Source organism: Engystomops pustulosus, chromosome 6, assembly GCF_040894005.1.
Source record: "Engystomops pustulosus chromosome 6, aEngPut4.maternal, whole genome shotgun sequence".
NCBI classification, from domain to species: domain Eukaryota; kingdom Metazoa; phylum Chordata; class Amphibia; order Anura; family Leptodactylidae; genus Engystomops; species Engystomops pustulosus.
Window position 1 is genome coordinate 39,987,722 of NC_092416.1, and position 17,503 is coordinate 40,005,224.

Sequence of the window (17,503 nt, forward strand, 5' to 3'; positions counted from 1 at the left end):
CCGGGGCGTCGAGTAGCCGCATATGAGATTACATGAGGCGGCTACTCCACGCCCCGGTAGAAGAGCAGGCCCGCGCCTGTTTCGGAGCAGTGACTGCGCAGGCGCGGGCCTGCTCTTCTGCGCATGCGCAGACGGCAGGGTCGCCGGACGAGGGCGCGCAGCTACGCGGAGCTGCGCGCCGAAGATGGGTGAGTAGGAGGGGTAAAGTGGGTACCGGGGCGTGGAGTAGCCGCCTCATGTAATCTCATATGCGGCTACTCCACGCCCCGGTAGCCGCATAAGTAAATTTAAATATATGTGGAATAAAAGTTACCGAAAAAGTGAGGGGACGTGAGGATTAGCCCTTAAAAGGGCTATCCTCACGTCCCATTGATGCACCTACCACCCAATCTACCTTTATAGGTAGATTTGTGGTGGTAGGTGCCCTTTAAGGGCAATGAGTCATTTATGGGGGTTTTCTACTATAATTTAGATTATTGTTGCCACAAATGTGTTCATCATAAGCTTAAAGGGGATTAGCATAATTTTAAAAGTTTATATTAGAAGGAAGGAGGCCATGGATAACAAATATAAGAATATTACAGTCCCCGTGCCCGGATCCATGAGTAAGTGTCCCTAAGGTGCAGTAACTCAGTTTAGCCACCATATAGAGAATGGAGCTCTCTGCATTCCGTTCTATTCTCTATGTATTATCCACTTAAACCCCTATGGGGTAGCTGGGTTTTGAACTAATTAGATATTGATTATCTACTTGTATTGTATAGTATAGTGTAGTATAGTGTAGTATAGTGTAGTAGTATAGTATAGTATCATATAGTAGTATAGTATAGTATTGTATAGTGTAGTATAGTATAGTATAGTAAAGTAGTATATTATAGTATCATATAGTAGTATTGTATAGTAGTATAGTATTGTATAGTATAGTGTAGTATAGTGTAGTATAGTATAGTAGTATAGTATAGTATCATATAGTAGTATAGTATTGTATAGTATAGTGTAGTATGGTATAGTATAGTATCATATAGTAGTATATTATAGTGGTATAGTATTGTATAGTATAGTGTAGTATAGTGTAGTATAGTATAGTAGTATAGTATCATATAGTATTGTATAGTATAGTGTAGTATAGTGTAGTATAGTATAGTATCATATAGTAGTATAGTATTGTATAGTATAGTGTAGTATAGTATAGTATAGTAGTATAGTATCATATAGTAGTATAGTATTGTATAGTATAGTGTAGTATAGTATAGTATCATATAGTAGTATATTATAGTAGTATAGTATTGTATAGTATAGTGTAGTATAGTGTAGTAGTATAGTATTGTATAGTATAGTGTAGTATAGTAAAGTAGTATAGTAAAGTATCATATAGTAGTATTGTATAGTAGTATAGTATAGTATAGTATAGTATCATATAGTAGTATAGTATAATAGTATAGTATTGTATAGTATAGTGTAGTATAGTATAGTATAGTAGTATAGTTTAGTATCATATAGTAGTATAGTATAGTATAGTGTAGTATAGTATAGTGTAGTATAGTATAGTAGATAAAGGTAACTTCTGTGCTGATAAATAATATTTGAAGGCTGAGCTACTGTTTTCACATCACGTATCAGGATACTTTGCTTAGTAAGATTCTCATTGTTTCATCAGTAACATCTTCCTGATGCGGCTTAAGTATCACATTTTTGCTGGGGTCTGTGTGGTCCCATGCGAAACAAAATCTTTGCTCTGGTGGTTCCAAGTTCAATGATGACTCGAAACGGAAGCCATTGTCCCCAGGAGAAAAGTTGATCATATAGAAGATGAATTCACTGGTCTTGGTTGGTATCTCTTCTGGCAATTCACTTTCCTGTGCATAAAAATAGTAATAATAATAGTAATAATAATAATAATAGTAAATAATGAAATGTAACTTTACACGCTAAAATATAGCAGTCGTAGTAATATGCCCATAGTAATACGTGTTGTTGTTCCACCTAATACTTGTGTTATGTGTACCCGTTGTTTTGATATTCTGTGTATTTTTCTTGAGCATTAAATTAAAAACTTACTTTTAAAACACAACACAGCAGTAACTAGACCTGTATGGAAAGGGCTCAGAGCATACAATTTTGCTTTTACTTGTGTGTGTTTGGGAGATGGTAGATTCGCTTTAATGGAAAAGATAGAAAATGTAAGTTCATAGTGGACTGCAAAGTCTATTTACAATTTTAAATTGTCCAAATTTGTCCAAATTGTACTCATCTTTACAATAAAAAAAAATCCCAATATATAAATAACTCCATTTAATGTGGTATTCCCATTTGGCATTTCCATAAATGTTCCAAGACCTAACTTGCAGTTTTTCACTGGTTCCGTTTTGTTGTCAAGACAAAGTAATATTTGCAGGCCCTGAGCTACCAACAACCCCTGTCCCTGCCTACTTGCCCTTACTGTGCTAACCCTCAAGGGACAACTGGACGACCCTTTTATAAATATGTGCTCAAACAGATAGGAAACGAACAGAGACAAACATGTAGAAAGACACAAGGGAAGTCCAAGTAACTGGGGCAAAACCGTGATGTCCCAGAAGAAGCTTGTCAGAGCTCATGCAAGTTTTTAATGATGGAGCTGTGAGTACAACTAAATAAAAAGTTATATCGAATTCATGACTGGCTATGCTATGTATATTTATTCTCCTGTATATAAAAATGCAGAGGATCTGTGGTTCAGGTAGAATAAGGAAAGAAGAAAATGCATCGCAACGTGGTCTAAATGGGGACCCGTCTTGTGGTTTGATGCTGTAATTCTCACTAGAGAGTCATAATCTTTTAGAGTCAAGGACATTACTATAGGACTGGAGTACATCGGGTATAGAGCGTCAGTGATGAGAAAAACAGTGGGAGTGGATTGTGTTTGTAATGAAATTGTAATCCTGATCATTTTTAAAAAAATGTATTTACGTTGTTCACTGTGTAGTATACATAACAGGAGAACCTTTTTCTCCATTTCAGCAAAAAAATTTTTGTAGGATAAGTTGTATATTTTATTGCCATAATTTTGGGGTTTAAATTTTTTAAATTTTGGTGTCTTTTTTGAAGAATTTTAAATTTTTCAATAACTTTTACCATGAGGGCTAAATATTATGCCACTTATATAGGCTATTATGTAAAGGACATGGACATATGGGGGAAGTATCATTGCAAGTATGTCAGTTTTTGTCCTCAAAATGTCTCAACAGTTTTGAATCTGCTGAATTGTGAGCCCACGCACTTTATGCACTGATATACGGTATACATTTATACACTTACACAGATCTGTCCCATTAGCTGCTGACCACATGGGAGAAGCAGATGGCGGGAAGTAGAGATTGGAAATCCCTAGTCCTGTCATTCTGCTGTCCCCTCCCTCTCTCCCAACATTTCTTATCCGAGGTGCCGATTCATGCTGTGTACTGACGAAGATGTTATATACATATTATGATGTACAATGTGTAGCATAATAGGGCACATTTACTTACCCGGTCCTCCGGAGTTCACGAAAGTGCATTGTCAGACTTTAATGCACTTTGCCGCGATTCACTAAGATCGTGCGCCGGAGTTCCCCTTCTTCTTCCTGGTGCATGTAAGTGCATTTTCTTGCAACACAATTTGAATCTTAAATCCCGTGCTCAGCCCGAATCAGTCGGATCGTCTAACGGCCCGCTCCCCAATTTCTGTTGCATGGAACCCAGCGCAGCTGCGCCAAAAACCGATTGCATGCACCAAAATCACAGCACAAACCCCTGTTAAATACTCGTCAAAGCTGCGCAAATCCCGAAAACCCGTGAACAGTGCAATCTTGACCCTTAGTAAATAAGCACATCCTCCGTTCTTTAGTGTTTCAGGTTGGGTGAAGGGGCCCCCTGACACAGCAGCTGCTATGGCTGCTACCAATGTAGTTACGCGCCGAATTGTGCAAAAGACCTACATAGAGGTCTATAGAGTAATATACATGGCTAATTATAACTTTGTCCCACTGTATTCTAGCATACTCATACAAGATAAGGACATAAAAAGAGGCACATATACACTCACCGGCCACTTTATTAGGTACACCTGTCCAACTGCTCGTTAACACTTAATTTCTAATCAACCAATCACATGGCGGCAACTCAGTGCATTTAGGCATGTAGAGATGGTCAAGACAATCTCCTGCAGTTCAAACCGAGCATCAGTATGGGGAAGAAAGGTGATTTGAGTGCCTTTGAACGTGGCATGGTTGTTGGTGCCAGAAGGGCTGGTCTGAGTATTTCAGAAACTGCTGATCTACTGGGATTTTCACGCACAACCATCTCTAGGGTTTAAAGAGAATGGTCCGAAAAAGAAAAAAAATCCAGTGAGCGTCAGTTCTGTGGGCGGAAATGCCTTGTTGATGCCAGAGGTCAGAGGAGAATGGGCAGACTGGTTCGAGCTGATAGAAAGGCAGCAGTGACTCAAATTGCCACCCGTTACAACCAAGGTAGGCAGAAGAGCATCTCTGAACGCACAGTACGTCAAACTTTGAGGCAGATGGGCTACAGCAGCAGAAGACCACACCGGGTGCCACTCCTTTCAGCTAAGAACAGGAAACTGATGCTACAATTCGCACAAGCTCATCGAAATTGGACAGTAGAAGATTGGAAAAACGGTGCCTGGTGTGATGAGTCTCGATTTCTGCTGCGACATTCGGATGGTAGGGTCAGAATTTGGCGTCAACAACATGAAAGCATGGATCCATCCTGCCTTGTATCAACGGTTCAGGCTGGTGGTGGTGGTGTCATGGTGTGGGGAATATTTTCTTGGCACTCTTTGGGCCCCTTGGTACCAATTGAGCATCGTTGCAACGCCACAGCCTACCTGATTATTGTTGCTGACCATGTCCTTCCCTTTAAGACCACAATGTACCCAACATCTGATGGCTACTTTCAGCAGGATAATGCGCCATGTCATAAAGCTGGAATCATCTCAGACTGGTTTCTTGAACATGACAATGAGTTCACTGTACTCAAATGGCCTCCACAGTCACCAGATCTCAATCCAATAGAGCATCTTTGGGATGTGGTGGAACGGGAGATTCGCATCATGGATGTGCAGCCGACAAATCTGCGGCAACTGTGTGATGCCATCATGTCAATATGGACCAAAATCTCTGAGGAAGGCTTCCAGCACCTTGTTGTATCTATGCCACGTAGAATTGAGGCAGTTCTGAAGGCAAAAGGGGGTCCAACCCGTTACTAGCATGGTGTACCTAATAAAGTGGCCGGTGAGTGTATATAGGATTAACTTGTATCTTACCTGAAGAACTACAGAGTTACTTCTTGCACAGAGGAAGTAATTCCTCCCACTCACTGTGCAACTGATTACAACTGGCAGCCCCTTACTCTCAGCAATCTCAGCGTATCTGTTCACATAAAACACTGCTTTTTCATCTATAACATAAAAAACAAACACATAAAATATAAAAAAACAATTTGGCTGTGGGATAGATGCAGGGAAGATCACAGTGATTTACATTAGCAGAAGAGAGTATACGATTTCTAAGAAAACCCGTCTTCATGTGGAAATTGAATTTTCGTTTTTTTTTGTTTTATTTTTTGCTTCCCTTTTTTAAAAATCCATCGTTTTTTTATGTTTCCGTATACAGAGCTTTATTAAGGCTTGTTTTTTTATGAAACAAATTTTACTTCCTATTGGCGGTGTTTAATTTTGTATGACGTGTACTTGGAAAAAGAAAAAGATTCTAAATACAGTGAACTTGGCTTATGCGCCATTTTCTTGTGGGCTCTGTTTTTATGGCTTTCACTGTCCGCTACACACAGTTTATTCTTTAGGTTATGCAATTATAGGGATAACAAATTTAGTTTTTTTAAAAATGAAAACCCTTTACCCCAAAACCAAATGTCTTCATTTTGCCATATTCTGACGCTTATAACATTTTCATACTTTGGTCTATGTTGTAGCTGTGTAAGGTATCATTTTTTGCAGGACGTGTCAATGTTTACATTAATACCATTGATAGATTCACGGGTGCCAGCACTGATTGGCAATGTTAACACTATGGGGCACATTTACTTACCCGGTCCAGTCGCGATCCAGCGGCGGGTTCTCTGCACTGGATTCGGGTCCGGCCGGGATTTAATAAGGAAGTTCCTCCGCCGTCCACCAGGTGGCGCTGCTGCGCTGAAAAGCATTTTAACGCGCCGGAATTCACCGAGGCCGTCTGAGTGAAGGTAAGCGCGTCCCGAGCGACACATTTTCGGTTCTTAAATGCGGCGGTTTTTCCGAATACGTCGGGTTTTCGTTCGGCCACGCCCCCCGATTTCCGTCGCGCGCATGCCGGCGCCGATGCGCCACAATCCGATCGCGTGCGCCAAAATCCCGGGGCAATTCAGGTACAATCGGCGCAAATCGGAAATATTCGGGTAACACATCGGGAAAACGCAAATCGGGCCCTTAGTAAATGACCCCCTATATGTTATGCTATATGCAGCAAACACCTGGACTGTATGGAGAAGCATCACCCTGTGACCTATCCACCTATTAAACAAGGCCACCTCCCTGCTTTCATTTTAACCACCAGTCAGTGTGTGGATTGTCTGGAAGTGGAGGTCCCTGTGACATGGAAGATGGGAATCTGTGTTGGCGGTAGTGGTTTTTGGAGGAAATTTTATTGAAGGAAATAGTTTTGGAGGACATTTGTGAAGGGAAGGTTTCAGACAAAGTTTGTTACATACACACAACTGTGTGCACATCAGGGTCAGAACCTGAGCACCACACACGGCTGGTTGGAGAAGGAAAGGGTAGTGAGCACTCATCACCCTACTCCTCTCTATTGAATAATGCCTGTCCGAATACGGGTTTAAATATGGTTGAACAAATGAAGAACCGTATTTTCCATTGAAAACATTTGGGCCGTGTGCTAGCCATAAAAAAAGTTGCGATACGCCTAGCACACAGACAGAAAATATGGTTGTGTGCAGGTGGCCTCAGGTGGAATTTTAGGAGGAAATGAGTGGTTTCTAAGTACAGGCAGTCCCCGGGTTACATATAAGATAGGTTCTGTAGGTTTGTTCTTAAGTTGAGTTTATATGTAAGTCGGAACCGTATACTTTATTATTGTAACCCCAGTCAAATTTTTTTTGGTCTCTGTGACAATTGGATTTTAAAAATGTTGGATTTTCATAAGAACCAAGATAAACAATAAATCTTAATTACAGACGCCTGTGATATCTGTTATAGCTGTTTATTGTAGCCTAGGACTAAAGTACAGCAAATTACCAAAATCCAGAGGTCCGTTTGTAACTAGGGGTCGTATGTAAGTCAGGTGTTCTTAAGTAGGGGACCGTCTGTATTCCCTTGCAGAACAGAATAATAAAATAATAGGTTAGTTATGTCTGTCATGTAAATCAGCGCTACTGTATATCTGCGTGCCATTGCAAGGTATTTTTCAATATGCTGCTTTTTAAAAAAAAATATTAATCAAAAAGATTTTTATTAAAAACACAAACACTAAACATTCCCATCTTGCTCAGCAATAGCAATATTGGTATAATAGTAAGAGGAAACATCCAGTGTATCTAGTCACTACACAACCAATACAAAGTATATGAAGCACATTCTAATGATCGCTGTAGGCCACTCATTCAGATTTTCTCAAACTTGGGCATAGCATTGCGTTTTAGGTAGACCTCTTTCTCCAATTTAATTAAGACATTCACTTAGTCACATAATTCTCACACGGTGGTGGGGTCACCTTGAAGCTACTAGTTTCCTCTCCTGGTATAGCAGTTAATATGGCCTTCCCTTGGAATTTCATCCACCCAACCCAGAACATAAGGAAGCGTGTTCTTTCTGGTCGTGGATGACATTGGGGGCATAGATTATCATATATACTATGAATAAGAAATAAGTAGGGGATGCGTAATGCTTCAATCCTGGATATTTGTAGGAGAGAGGATAAAATTGATCCCATACCTCCCGTTCATTTACATTTAAAAGATAGGAAACAGTTTGGATTAATCATCTAAAATGTAGTGAAAAACCTTAAATCATGCCTTTAGCCAAAGCTATGTGTGTCCATGGTACTCTGCCATGATTTTCCACTGTTGTCATTCATTCCCCAGCTCACTCAATAATATTTTAGCCAATAAAGAACATGAGTGTAAAATACCTTTTGTAGGATTCTTCAACCCAAATGTTACGATAGACTTTTCTAGGTTGGCAATGAGTAAGTCCATGTTACTATTTTTGAAATAAAATGGTGTTCTTGCCCCAGTTAGTTTGTAGACTCTTAAATCGAATTCTGAAAACACCAAAAAAAAAAAAGTAATTATAAACAGTTTAGAGACAATCACCCTGCCAGAACCTTATAATAGTATTCATGAATACAACAGGCAGGGCGATTGCTCATGGACAGATCACATGACTTTCCATCTGCGGCCAATTTATGGACAGGGATGTCTGGCTGATGAGGTAAAAGACAGGAGGCCTCACTTTACTTATCAAGAACGTGGAACAGAACTATTAATAGATGTATATAGGTAAATTACCTAATATCCTGCCCCCCCAAAAAAAAAATTACACACACATTACAAAAAACATGATGTAAGGAGAAGCCAACTCCTTTAACCCATCAAAGGTAGTTGCCGTGTACTCTCTCTGTTTTTTTAGACTGTAGATTGAGTATTTCTAGACTCTAGACTGTTATATACAGGAGAGAACACAAGCCATGTGAGGAGTTATATACAGGAGAGGACACAAGCCATGTCAGGGGCTATATACAGGAGAGGACACAAGCCATGTGAGGGGGTTATATACAGGAGAGGATACAAGCCATGTGAGGGGGTTATATACAGGAGAGAACACAAGCCATGTGAGTGGTTGACATTATACACAGGAGAGAACACAAGCCATGTGAGGGGTCATGTACAGGAGATGACACAGGCCATGTGAGGGGTTATATACAGGAGAGGACACAAGCCACGTGAGGGGTTATATATAGGAGAGGACACAAGCCATGTCAGGGGCTATATACAGGAGAGGACACAAGCCATGTGAGGGGGTTATATACAGGCGAGGATACAAGCCATGTCAGGGGTTATATACAGGAGAGGACACAAGCCATGTCAGGGGCTATATACAGGAGAGGACACAAGCCATGTGAGGGGGTTATATACAGGAGAGGATACAAGCCATGTGAGGGGGTTATATACAGGAGTGGACACAAGCCATGTGAGGGGGTTATATACAGGAGAGGATACAAGCCATGTGAGGGGCTATATACAGGAGAGGACACAAGCCATGTGAGGGGGTTATATACAGGAGAGGATACAAGCCATGTGAGGGGGTTATATACAGGAGAGAACACAAGCCATGTGAGTGGTTGACATTATACACAGGAGAGAACACAAGCCATGTGAAGGGTCATGTACAGGAGAGGACACAAGCCATGTGAGGGGTTATATACAGGAGAGGATACAAGCCATGTGAGGGGTCATGTACAGGAGAGGACACAAGCCATGTGAAGGGTCATGTACAGGAGAGGACACAAGCCATGTGAGGGGTTATATACAGGAGAGGATACAAGCCATGTGAGGGGTCATGTACAGGAGTGGACACTACTGTAAGTTTTGGATTTGAGGCAGTGTCCTGCATTTTTAAACACTCTAGTCACACTCCAGGATGATTATGACATATGAAGTTGTGTTCAAACGCCATGTTAACAGCAATGTAATTAGACACATTAGCTCTTTTCAACTGTTGTGCATTTGAAAACACATGTCTTAATGCCATGTGTGATCTCACCCTTAGAAGTAATTAATACATTTCAATATAATGTGCATGCAAAAATTCATGAATTAAAAAAAAAAACAGCCCAAACTTTCAAAGCCCAACAGGTTTATGTGCAGAAAATTTAAAGGGAACCTACCACCACAAATCTACCTATAAAGGTAGATCGGGTGGTAGGTGGATCAATGGGACGTGAGGATAGCCCTTTTAAGGGCTAATCATCACATCCCCACACTTTTTTGTTAACTTTTATTAAACTTGTATGCAAATTTACTTATGCGGCTACTGGGGCTTTACCTACCCGTACGGAGGAGTTCCCGAAAGTGCATTGTCTGGCGACAATGCACTGTGCCACGAATCACTAAGATCATGCGCCCGATATCCTGTATCTGTCGCTTCCCCCGCACCGTCAGCCGGAGTTCACCATTTTCTTCCGGTTGTATGTAAGTGCATTGGTTGCAACACAATTTTAATCTTAAATTCCGCTCTCAGTCCGAGTCAGTCGGATTGTCCCACGACCCGCCCCCCAATTTCTGTCGCATGAACCCCAGCTGCGCCAAAATCCGATCGCGTGCAATACAATCCCCTTCTAAATACCTTTCCCAGTGGCGCAAATCCTGAATATCATGAACAATCCGATGGAAATGCGATCCGCGGACCCTTAGTAAATAAGCCCCATTGTTTTCATTTATGGAAATGTGCATTAAGCACATAGGGGCATATTTATCATACGCTGGCACTCGTGCGCTAGCGTATTATAGCACCGCCGCTGCATATTCTCAGCAGGATACATCAAGAGACTTCTGCCTCTTGATGTATCGCGGCAGCCGGCTGCGCAGCGTTTATCCTACGCGAATAAAAAATCATGAAAAGTCACCGGTAGCAGCGAGTGCGCAGGTGCGGGGACTCCCGGCCAGCCTCCGTTCGGCCGGCCGTGCCCCCCCTTCACGCCCCAAATAATCGCAAGTCCTATCAATAAGCTAGCATTTGCAATTATTTCAGGGCCTCTGCGCCACTGGCGTTGCGCAGAGGTCCTGATAAATATGCCCCATAAAGTATTATAATGTTAATAATTAGTGCATTGGGATTCGGTCCACAATTTTCAAAATTTTAGGAGCATATAAAAAAATTTTGAATCAAATGCTAAAAGGCTATATACAAAAATAAAATGTATCAGAAATCACTGGGGCAGATCTGGCAGAGACTATAGTAAATGTGGGGGCCGGGGCATCGACTATTGTTTTGCAATCAATATTATATCGATTTGGCTCATCCTCTGTTATAAAGGACTTCAATTTGCTTCAAACTCAATGCATGAAGCACCAAAACTCTCCATACAAGTCACAGGTGCAATGTACACAAGGGAGAAGCTCAAACTAGTGCTTATAGTCAGCCCCCCACAATCTTATTTGATCTTAATGACCAATAATAGCAATAGGCCAGAAATATAATACATAATTATCCGGGAAAACCGCAAATGCTTTTCTGTAATCATCAGTACAAAAAGAAACAATGTAAATTTAGCAAATAGCTTGGGAAAACATTAATTAACATTAAACATTAGGGCAAATTTACTTACCTGGTCCAGTTGCAATCCCCTATTCGGACGGTGCAACGAGGATGAAGTCCGGCGCGATTCATGAAGATTGTGAGCCTGAGTTCCTGCATCCATCACTTCTCAGCCGAGGTCCGCCGGAGTTCACCTTCTTTTTTCCCGACGGCCCGCCCCAGATTTCTGTCGCGTGCAAGCGACCCAATCCCGGGCAAGATGCGGGCCAAAACGGAAATCATCGGGAAACCTGACGAAAATGCGCTCCGCGGACAAGTAGTAAATGAGCTCCATTAACTTCATATTATATACATTTAAAATATGAAAATTATAATTCCTTCAACTTTTAACCAAATTACCTTTTAGATCCTCTTCAGGTTCAAAAGTAGGAGTTGTCTGTCCCCTGTGAACAGTCAAAACATCTTTCCGGAAATTCCTTACCACCACTTCCTTTTTCTCAACAAGAATAAATCCTTTTGTCCCTTTGAAAGGATGTGTAAATTAGAATTGTTCAAAACAAATGTGTCTTCAAGATGCACGGTTCATCTTTTCTGGCTATTTCCCATGACTCCAAGAAGTGGAGAGACCCAAGCACGCATGCAAACACTTCTCTGTATTAATGTTCCACCTCGCCAAGAAGGACAGGGTCAGGCATCCAATGAGGTTTCTCTGGTTATTATAACCTTTTTCTCCAAAAACTAAAGAAGTGTACCAATCCCAGTCTTTTAAAGGAAATCTACCACCAGGATGAAGGATTGTAAACCAAGCACACTGACATACTGGTGCTTGCCCCCTTTTGGCAAGATCCACTCTCCTTTTAGGTTCTTATGTCATTGTTTTGTTTAGCTGTACAATTTATGAAAATGATGAGCTCCTGGCTACATATTTGTTAATTGAGCCTGTGGCCCCTCTTGCTTGTTTGTATAGAGGAGGCACACACAAGTGTGTAAGTGTGATTGGTTTACAATCCTTTATCCTGGTGGTAAATTTCCTTTAAAAGTGAATGGAGCCAATCTACCTGCACTGAGTGCAACAGATAAGGGGTCAGACTGCAGAGATGGACTCTGTCTATTGGGCATTTAATGACATATCCTTTAGATAGATTTGGTTTAAAATGTATAAAATATGAATCTGAAACTTTTGTAATTCAATGCCTTATTCGTGTTTCAGGACTGCAAAAATGTACAGGCAGTCCCTGGCAATAGCCCGAGTGAGCACACGGCAGCGTGCTGGAGAGGAGGAGAGTGGAGCGCTGCGCCCTCAATAGGAAGAAGAGCTGCACGCCGGTACTTACGGGGAAGGGAGCCTACTCTGTCTTTCCTCCCGTATGGTTGACTCGGTGGACAATATGTCCATCAAAATGTATAGACTTATTGCCCATTGAAAGGCATGGAAACGTATGCAATCCGTACCGAAACGGTACGGGTTGCATTCAGCTTTTTCACATGTTAGTGTGAAAGTGGCCTTAAGGGCACTCAACTTACAGACGACCCCTAGTTTCAATCAAGGTTATGGTGGCACTTATCAATCTCTGTTGTGCCGAGTCTGAGTGCATCCACAGTAGGTCTCAACACCGAATGAGACCAGAGAAAATAGAGCAATCTTTTTAAATGGGTGTGGGCACAATCAAAAACGGTTTCAGATGTACAGAAGTAACACTTTTTTTAATTTATAATAGTTTCTAAAATATGACAGACATTGAGTAATAATTAAAATGAATAATGTAAACACATCTGCGTACAAATCATGTAAAGATCTTAATATAGATATAGGAACTTAGTTCGACCTTAATTGTATGTGTATCTTGTTAACAGGATTCCTTTAGAGCTTTGTAAACAATTTGGTAAACAATTTTGTAAACAATTTGGTAAACAATTTGGTAAACAACTTCGTAAACAATTTCTATTCCTTCTGATACTCAGAGACAATATAGCGGTTGATTATCTAGATATAGTAATATTAGTAGTCCCGTACACAGTGGGGAGTCCTATGTCCCAATAGAAAGATTCATAAAGATGAAAAAATTCGTAGAGCTGAAAAATTCATGGGGATGAAAAAGTACATAAAAAAGAAAATTGCATGCATTAAAAATAAAAATAAAAATGGATAGTTAAAAACAAATTTGTTTAAGAGTAAATTGGTATCCAGGAGGCTTTTATGTTGCACAAAGTGTAGGGCCCTACACTTGTGTAGACTCTTACAGCTATTTGCCAAAATATATAGGATGTTTAAAATCTAATCACTCACAGTTGGTTGATCATATGCGTCTTTCTCTCTATTCGAACTGGAAACGTTCACTATTGTGGAGGTTTTGGTGATCGTTTTTAATATGTGATGGCGTCCTCCACGTGCAGCGGCATCTGTGTATGTCCTCCGGGAGCGCTTCCACGGGAAACAAGTTCGTACGTTTCACACTCCTCACTCTCCTCCCTTCACGGTGTGGACTCCGTGCCTGCCAGATGCCGCGGGGGATGTCACACCCGAGAACATGCAACGTTCCAAACAATAGGCTCGAGCCCACCCACGACTCGTAGGTGAAAGTTTTCTTGTATTTGTATCGAGGGTGGTGTAATGGATCAAATTGTGAGGATATTTAGGTTCTGTAAGAGTCCAGTAATTTGTGGATAATGGCTAGACGCGTTTCAAAGCGCAATGCTTCTTCCTCAGTAGCCTTGCAGTTGTGCACAACTCCACAACTGCAAGGCTACTGAGGAAGAAGCATTGCGCTTTGAAACGCGTCTAGCCATTATCCACAAATTACTGGACTCTTACAGAACCTAAATATCCTCACAATTTGATCCATTACACCACCCTCGATACAAATACAAGAAAACTTTCACCTACGAGTCGTGGGTGGGCTCGAGCCTATTGTTTGGAACGTTGCATGTTCTCGGGTGTGACATCCCCCGCGGCATCTGGCAGGCACGGAGTCCACACCGTGAAGGGAGGAGAGTGAGGAGTGTGAAACGTACGAACTTGTTTCCCGTGGAAGCGCTCCCGGAGGACATACACAGATGCCGCTGCACGTGGAGGACGCCATCACATATTAAAAACGATCACCAAAACCTCCACAATAGTGAACGTTTCCAGTTCGAATAGAGAGAAAGACGCATATGATCAACCAACTGTGAGTGATTAGATTTTAAACATCCTATATATTTTGGCAAATAGCTGTAAGAGTCTACACAAGTGTAGGGCCCTACACTTTGTGCAACATAAAAGCCTCCTGGATACCAATTTACTCTTAAACAAATTTGTTTTTAACTATCCATTTTTATTTTTATTTTTAATGCATGCAATTTTCTTTTTTATGTACTTTTTCATCCCCATGAATTTTTCAGCTCTACGAATTTTTTCATCTTTATGAATCTTTCTATTGGGACATAGGACTCCCCACTGTGTACGGGACTACTAATATTACTATATCTAGATAATCAACCGCTATATTGTCTCTGAGTATCAGAAGGAATAGAAATTGTTTACGAAGTTGTTTACCAAATTGTTTACCAAATTGTTTACAAAATTGTTTACAAAATTGTTTACAAAATTGTTTACAAAGCTCTAAAGGAATCCTGTTAACAAGATACACATACAATTAAGGTCGAACTAAGTTCCTATATCTATATTAAGATCTTTACATGATTTGTACGCAGATGTGTTTACATTATTCATTTTAATTATTACTCAATGTCTGTCATATTTTAGAAACTATTATAAATTAAAAAAACGTGTTACTTCTGTACATCTGAAACCGTTTTTGATTGACCCCTAGTTTCAGAAGGACCTCTCTGTTCACTGTGAACCCTGGTGAAGCTCTTTGGATGCTATAACTTTAGTCCCAGGCTGCAATGATCAGCTGTAAGGTGTCTGTAATGAAGCTTAGTTGATAATCCTTGTTCCCATGAAAGCAAATACATTTTGAAAATCTAATTGTCACTGGGACAAAAAAAAAATAAATGTGTGTGGAGCTACAGCTATAAAATATACAGATCTGACTTACATACAACGTCAACTTAAGATTAAACATAAAGAACCTGTTTTGTATGTTACTCGGAGATGGACACACCAGAATAAAAATTGAATACATTTAGTGGTGTCATGAACAGAGACACCGTATCTTGCAGAAGGAAGGAAGAACATCAAACTAAACACAAAATAGAGGAACTACAGGAGGTCCTTTACATGCAGCCCCCCAAAAATATTAACAAGCACTTAACAATACAATGGGGCGCATTTACTTACCCGTCCCGTCGCAATCCCTGAGGTGCGTTGTCTGACAAGGATTCGGAGCTGCCGCGATTCACTAAGATCGTGCGTTCAATATCCTGCATGTGTCGCTTCCCCGCTGAGGTCCGCCGGAGTTCACCTTCTTCTTCCCAGTGTATGTAAGTGCATGGCTTGCGACACAATTGTGAATGTTAAATCCCGCGCCTTGTCCGAATCCGTCGGATAGTCCGGCGGGGTCGCGTGAAAGCCGGCACCGACGACCCAAAATCCGATCCCGTGTGACAAAAAGCCCTTCTAAATGCAAAGCACATGGGAAATCGTCCGCGGACCCTTAGTAAATGAGCCCCAATATCTGTAAAAAGTGAAGTTTCATTTTTTTCATTCTTTGTAGATGAACTTGCCTAATTTCCATTTCCCAAAACCTTAACAAACTTACCAGTTGATTGAAAAAATCTTTCCATGTTCTTTCAAGAATCTAAAAGACAAAAACAGAATTCAGACTTAAACAAACCAGTCGAAAACAAATGATATTAACAGTATAATTAATACTCCAAAAAACCTGGCCAGCATTATATAAATATATATATATATGTGTGTGTGTGTTATATTTCATCTTTTCTTACCTATACTCTCAGTGAATAGAGAAGCTGGAGTTGATAGCCGTGGTATACAGCTTGTTGCTCCACACAATGTATTATCAGAGTGATCCACTCTCTTTTATCTGTGAGTTTCCGGGATGGAGAACAATCATATCGCTAGATCTTTACAATACACCTACTTTATTTTCCCGGCCACTAAGTTTAACAGAGTTAAGTATTGAATAACATAAAAGAAGGGGAAAGCCAGCTCACCAATCAGCCCTTTCTTGCAGTCCTCCAGGTGCACGGGTATACGTGTAAGCCCACACGAACATCAGTAATTCAAATAGCACAGGGTTCCAGCACTTTCACAGAGGACGCTTGTAGAATTTCAAAGCCTTTATTACATCAATTAAAGTCACAGCATGTGCAGCATATAGACACAAAAAGATCTACGCGTTTCGTCCGGTTAGGGGATCATGACTAAGTCCTAACCGGACGAAACGCGTAGATCTTTTTGTGTCTACATGCTGCACATGCTGTGACTTTAATCGATGTAATAAAGGCTTTGAAATTCTACAAGCGTCCTCTGTGAGAGTGCTGGAACCCTGTGCTATTTGAATAACAGAGTTAAGTAAGTTTAGCAGAGGAGTTTCTAGTAAAATGGCCATGTCGTGTAAGGTAGTAACTGGAAGTCAGGGTGGATCTTGAACCTTAAGGTCAAGTTTTTAAATGAGCCAAACCATATACAAGTCACAGATTTTATTCTCGCAGTTTGAATACATTTGCACTTCTTTTATTATCAAATCTTTAGGTATAATCTTATACATTATTTTTCATAATGCAGTGACCAAACTTAACCATGTCTGATTAGGGGGGCACAGGGGCTTAATGGTTAGCATTACAGCCTTGCAGCGCTGCGGACGAGGGATTTAAGTCCCAGGGTGAACATCTGCAAAGAGTTTGTATGTTGTCTCCGTGTTTGTGTTGGTTTCCTCTGGGTCCTCCTGTTTCCTCCCACACTACAATACATACTGGTAGGTTGATTAGATTGCGAGCCCCATTGGGGACAGGGACTGATCTGGCAAGCTCTGTACAGCGATGCGTAATCTGTGTGCGCTATATAAATAAAGGAATTATTATTATTATGTATTATTATTATGTAACCATACCATGGACTGCAAGAAAATACCACTATTGACAGTAACTATCGTAGTACCCCCATATTTCAAGTCCAGATTTTCTGAACATTATTCACCACAACTACCCAAAAGTAACCACATATACTGTATATATCTGACATGTATCTAAAGATAATTTGATAATTTGAAGAAATATTGGACCTTGAGCTTGG

At 40.7% G+C, this 17,503-nt stretch overlaps 1 protein-coding gene and 1 long non-coding RNA gene across 3 annotated transcripts in view; one reads left to right on the forward strand and one right to left on the reverse strand.

Annotated features, from left to right (window-relative positions):
- The window catches only part of LOC140134960 (uncharacterized), a 162,972-nt gene that overhangs the window by 41,832 nt on the left and 103,637 nt on the right, over positions 1-17,503 (forward strand). The window lies entirely within an intron of this gene.
- On the reverse strand, positions 1,585-16,553 carry LOC140065659 (uncharacterized). Of its 2 annotated transcripts, none has more exons than XM_072113239.1 (6): positions 16,423-16,553; positions 16,008-16,046; positions 11,704-11,826; positions 8,177-8,308; positions 5,302-5,435; positions 1,585-1,856 (listed from the first exon to the last, which is right to left on the reverse strand). In XM_072113239.1, exons 2-6 carry the CDS (start codon positions 16,030-16,032, stop codon positions 1,617-1,619), a joined length of 654 nt encoding a protein of 217 aa, XP_071969340.1. In that variant the 5' UTR covers positions 16,033-16,046; positions 16,423-16,553; the 3' UTR covers positions 1,585-1,616. The 2 variants fall into 2 exon arrangements, with proteins under 2 accessions (XP_071969340.1, XP_071969339.1); XM_072113238.1 differs by lacking the exon at positions 16,423-16,553 and adding an exon at positions 16,195-16,257.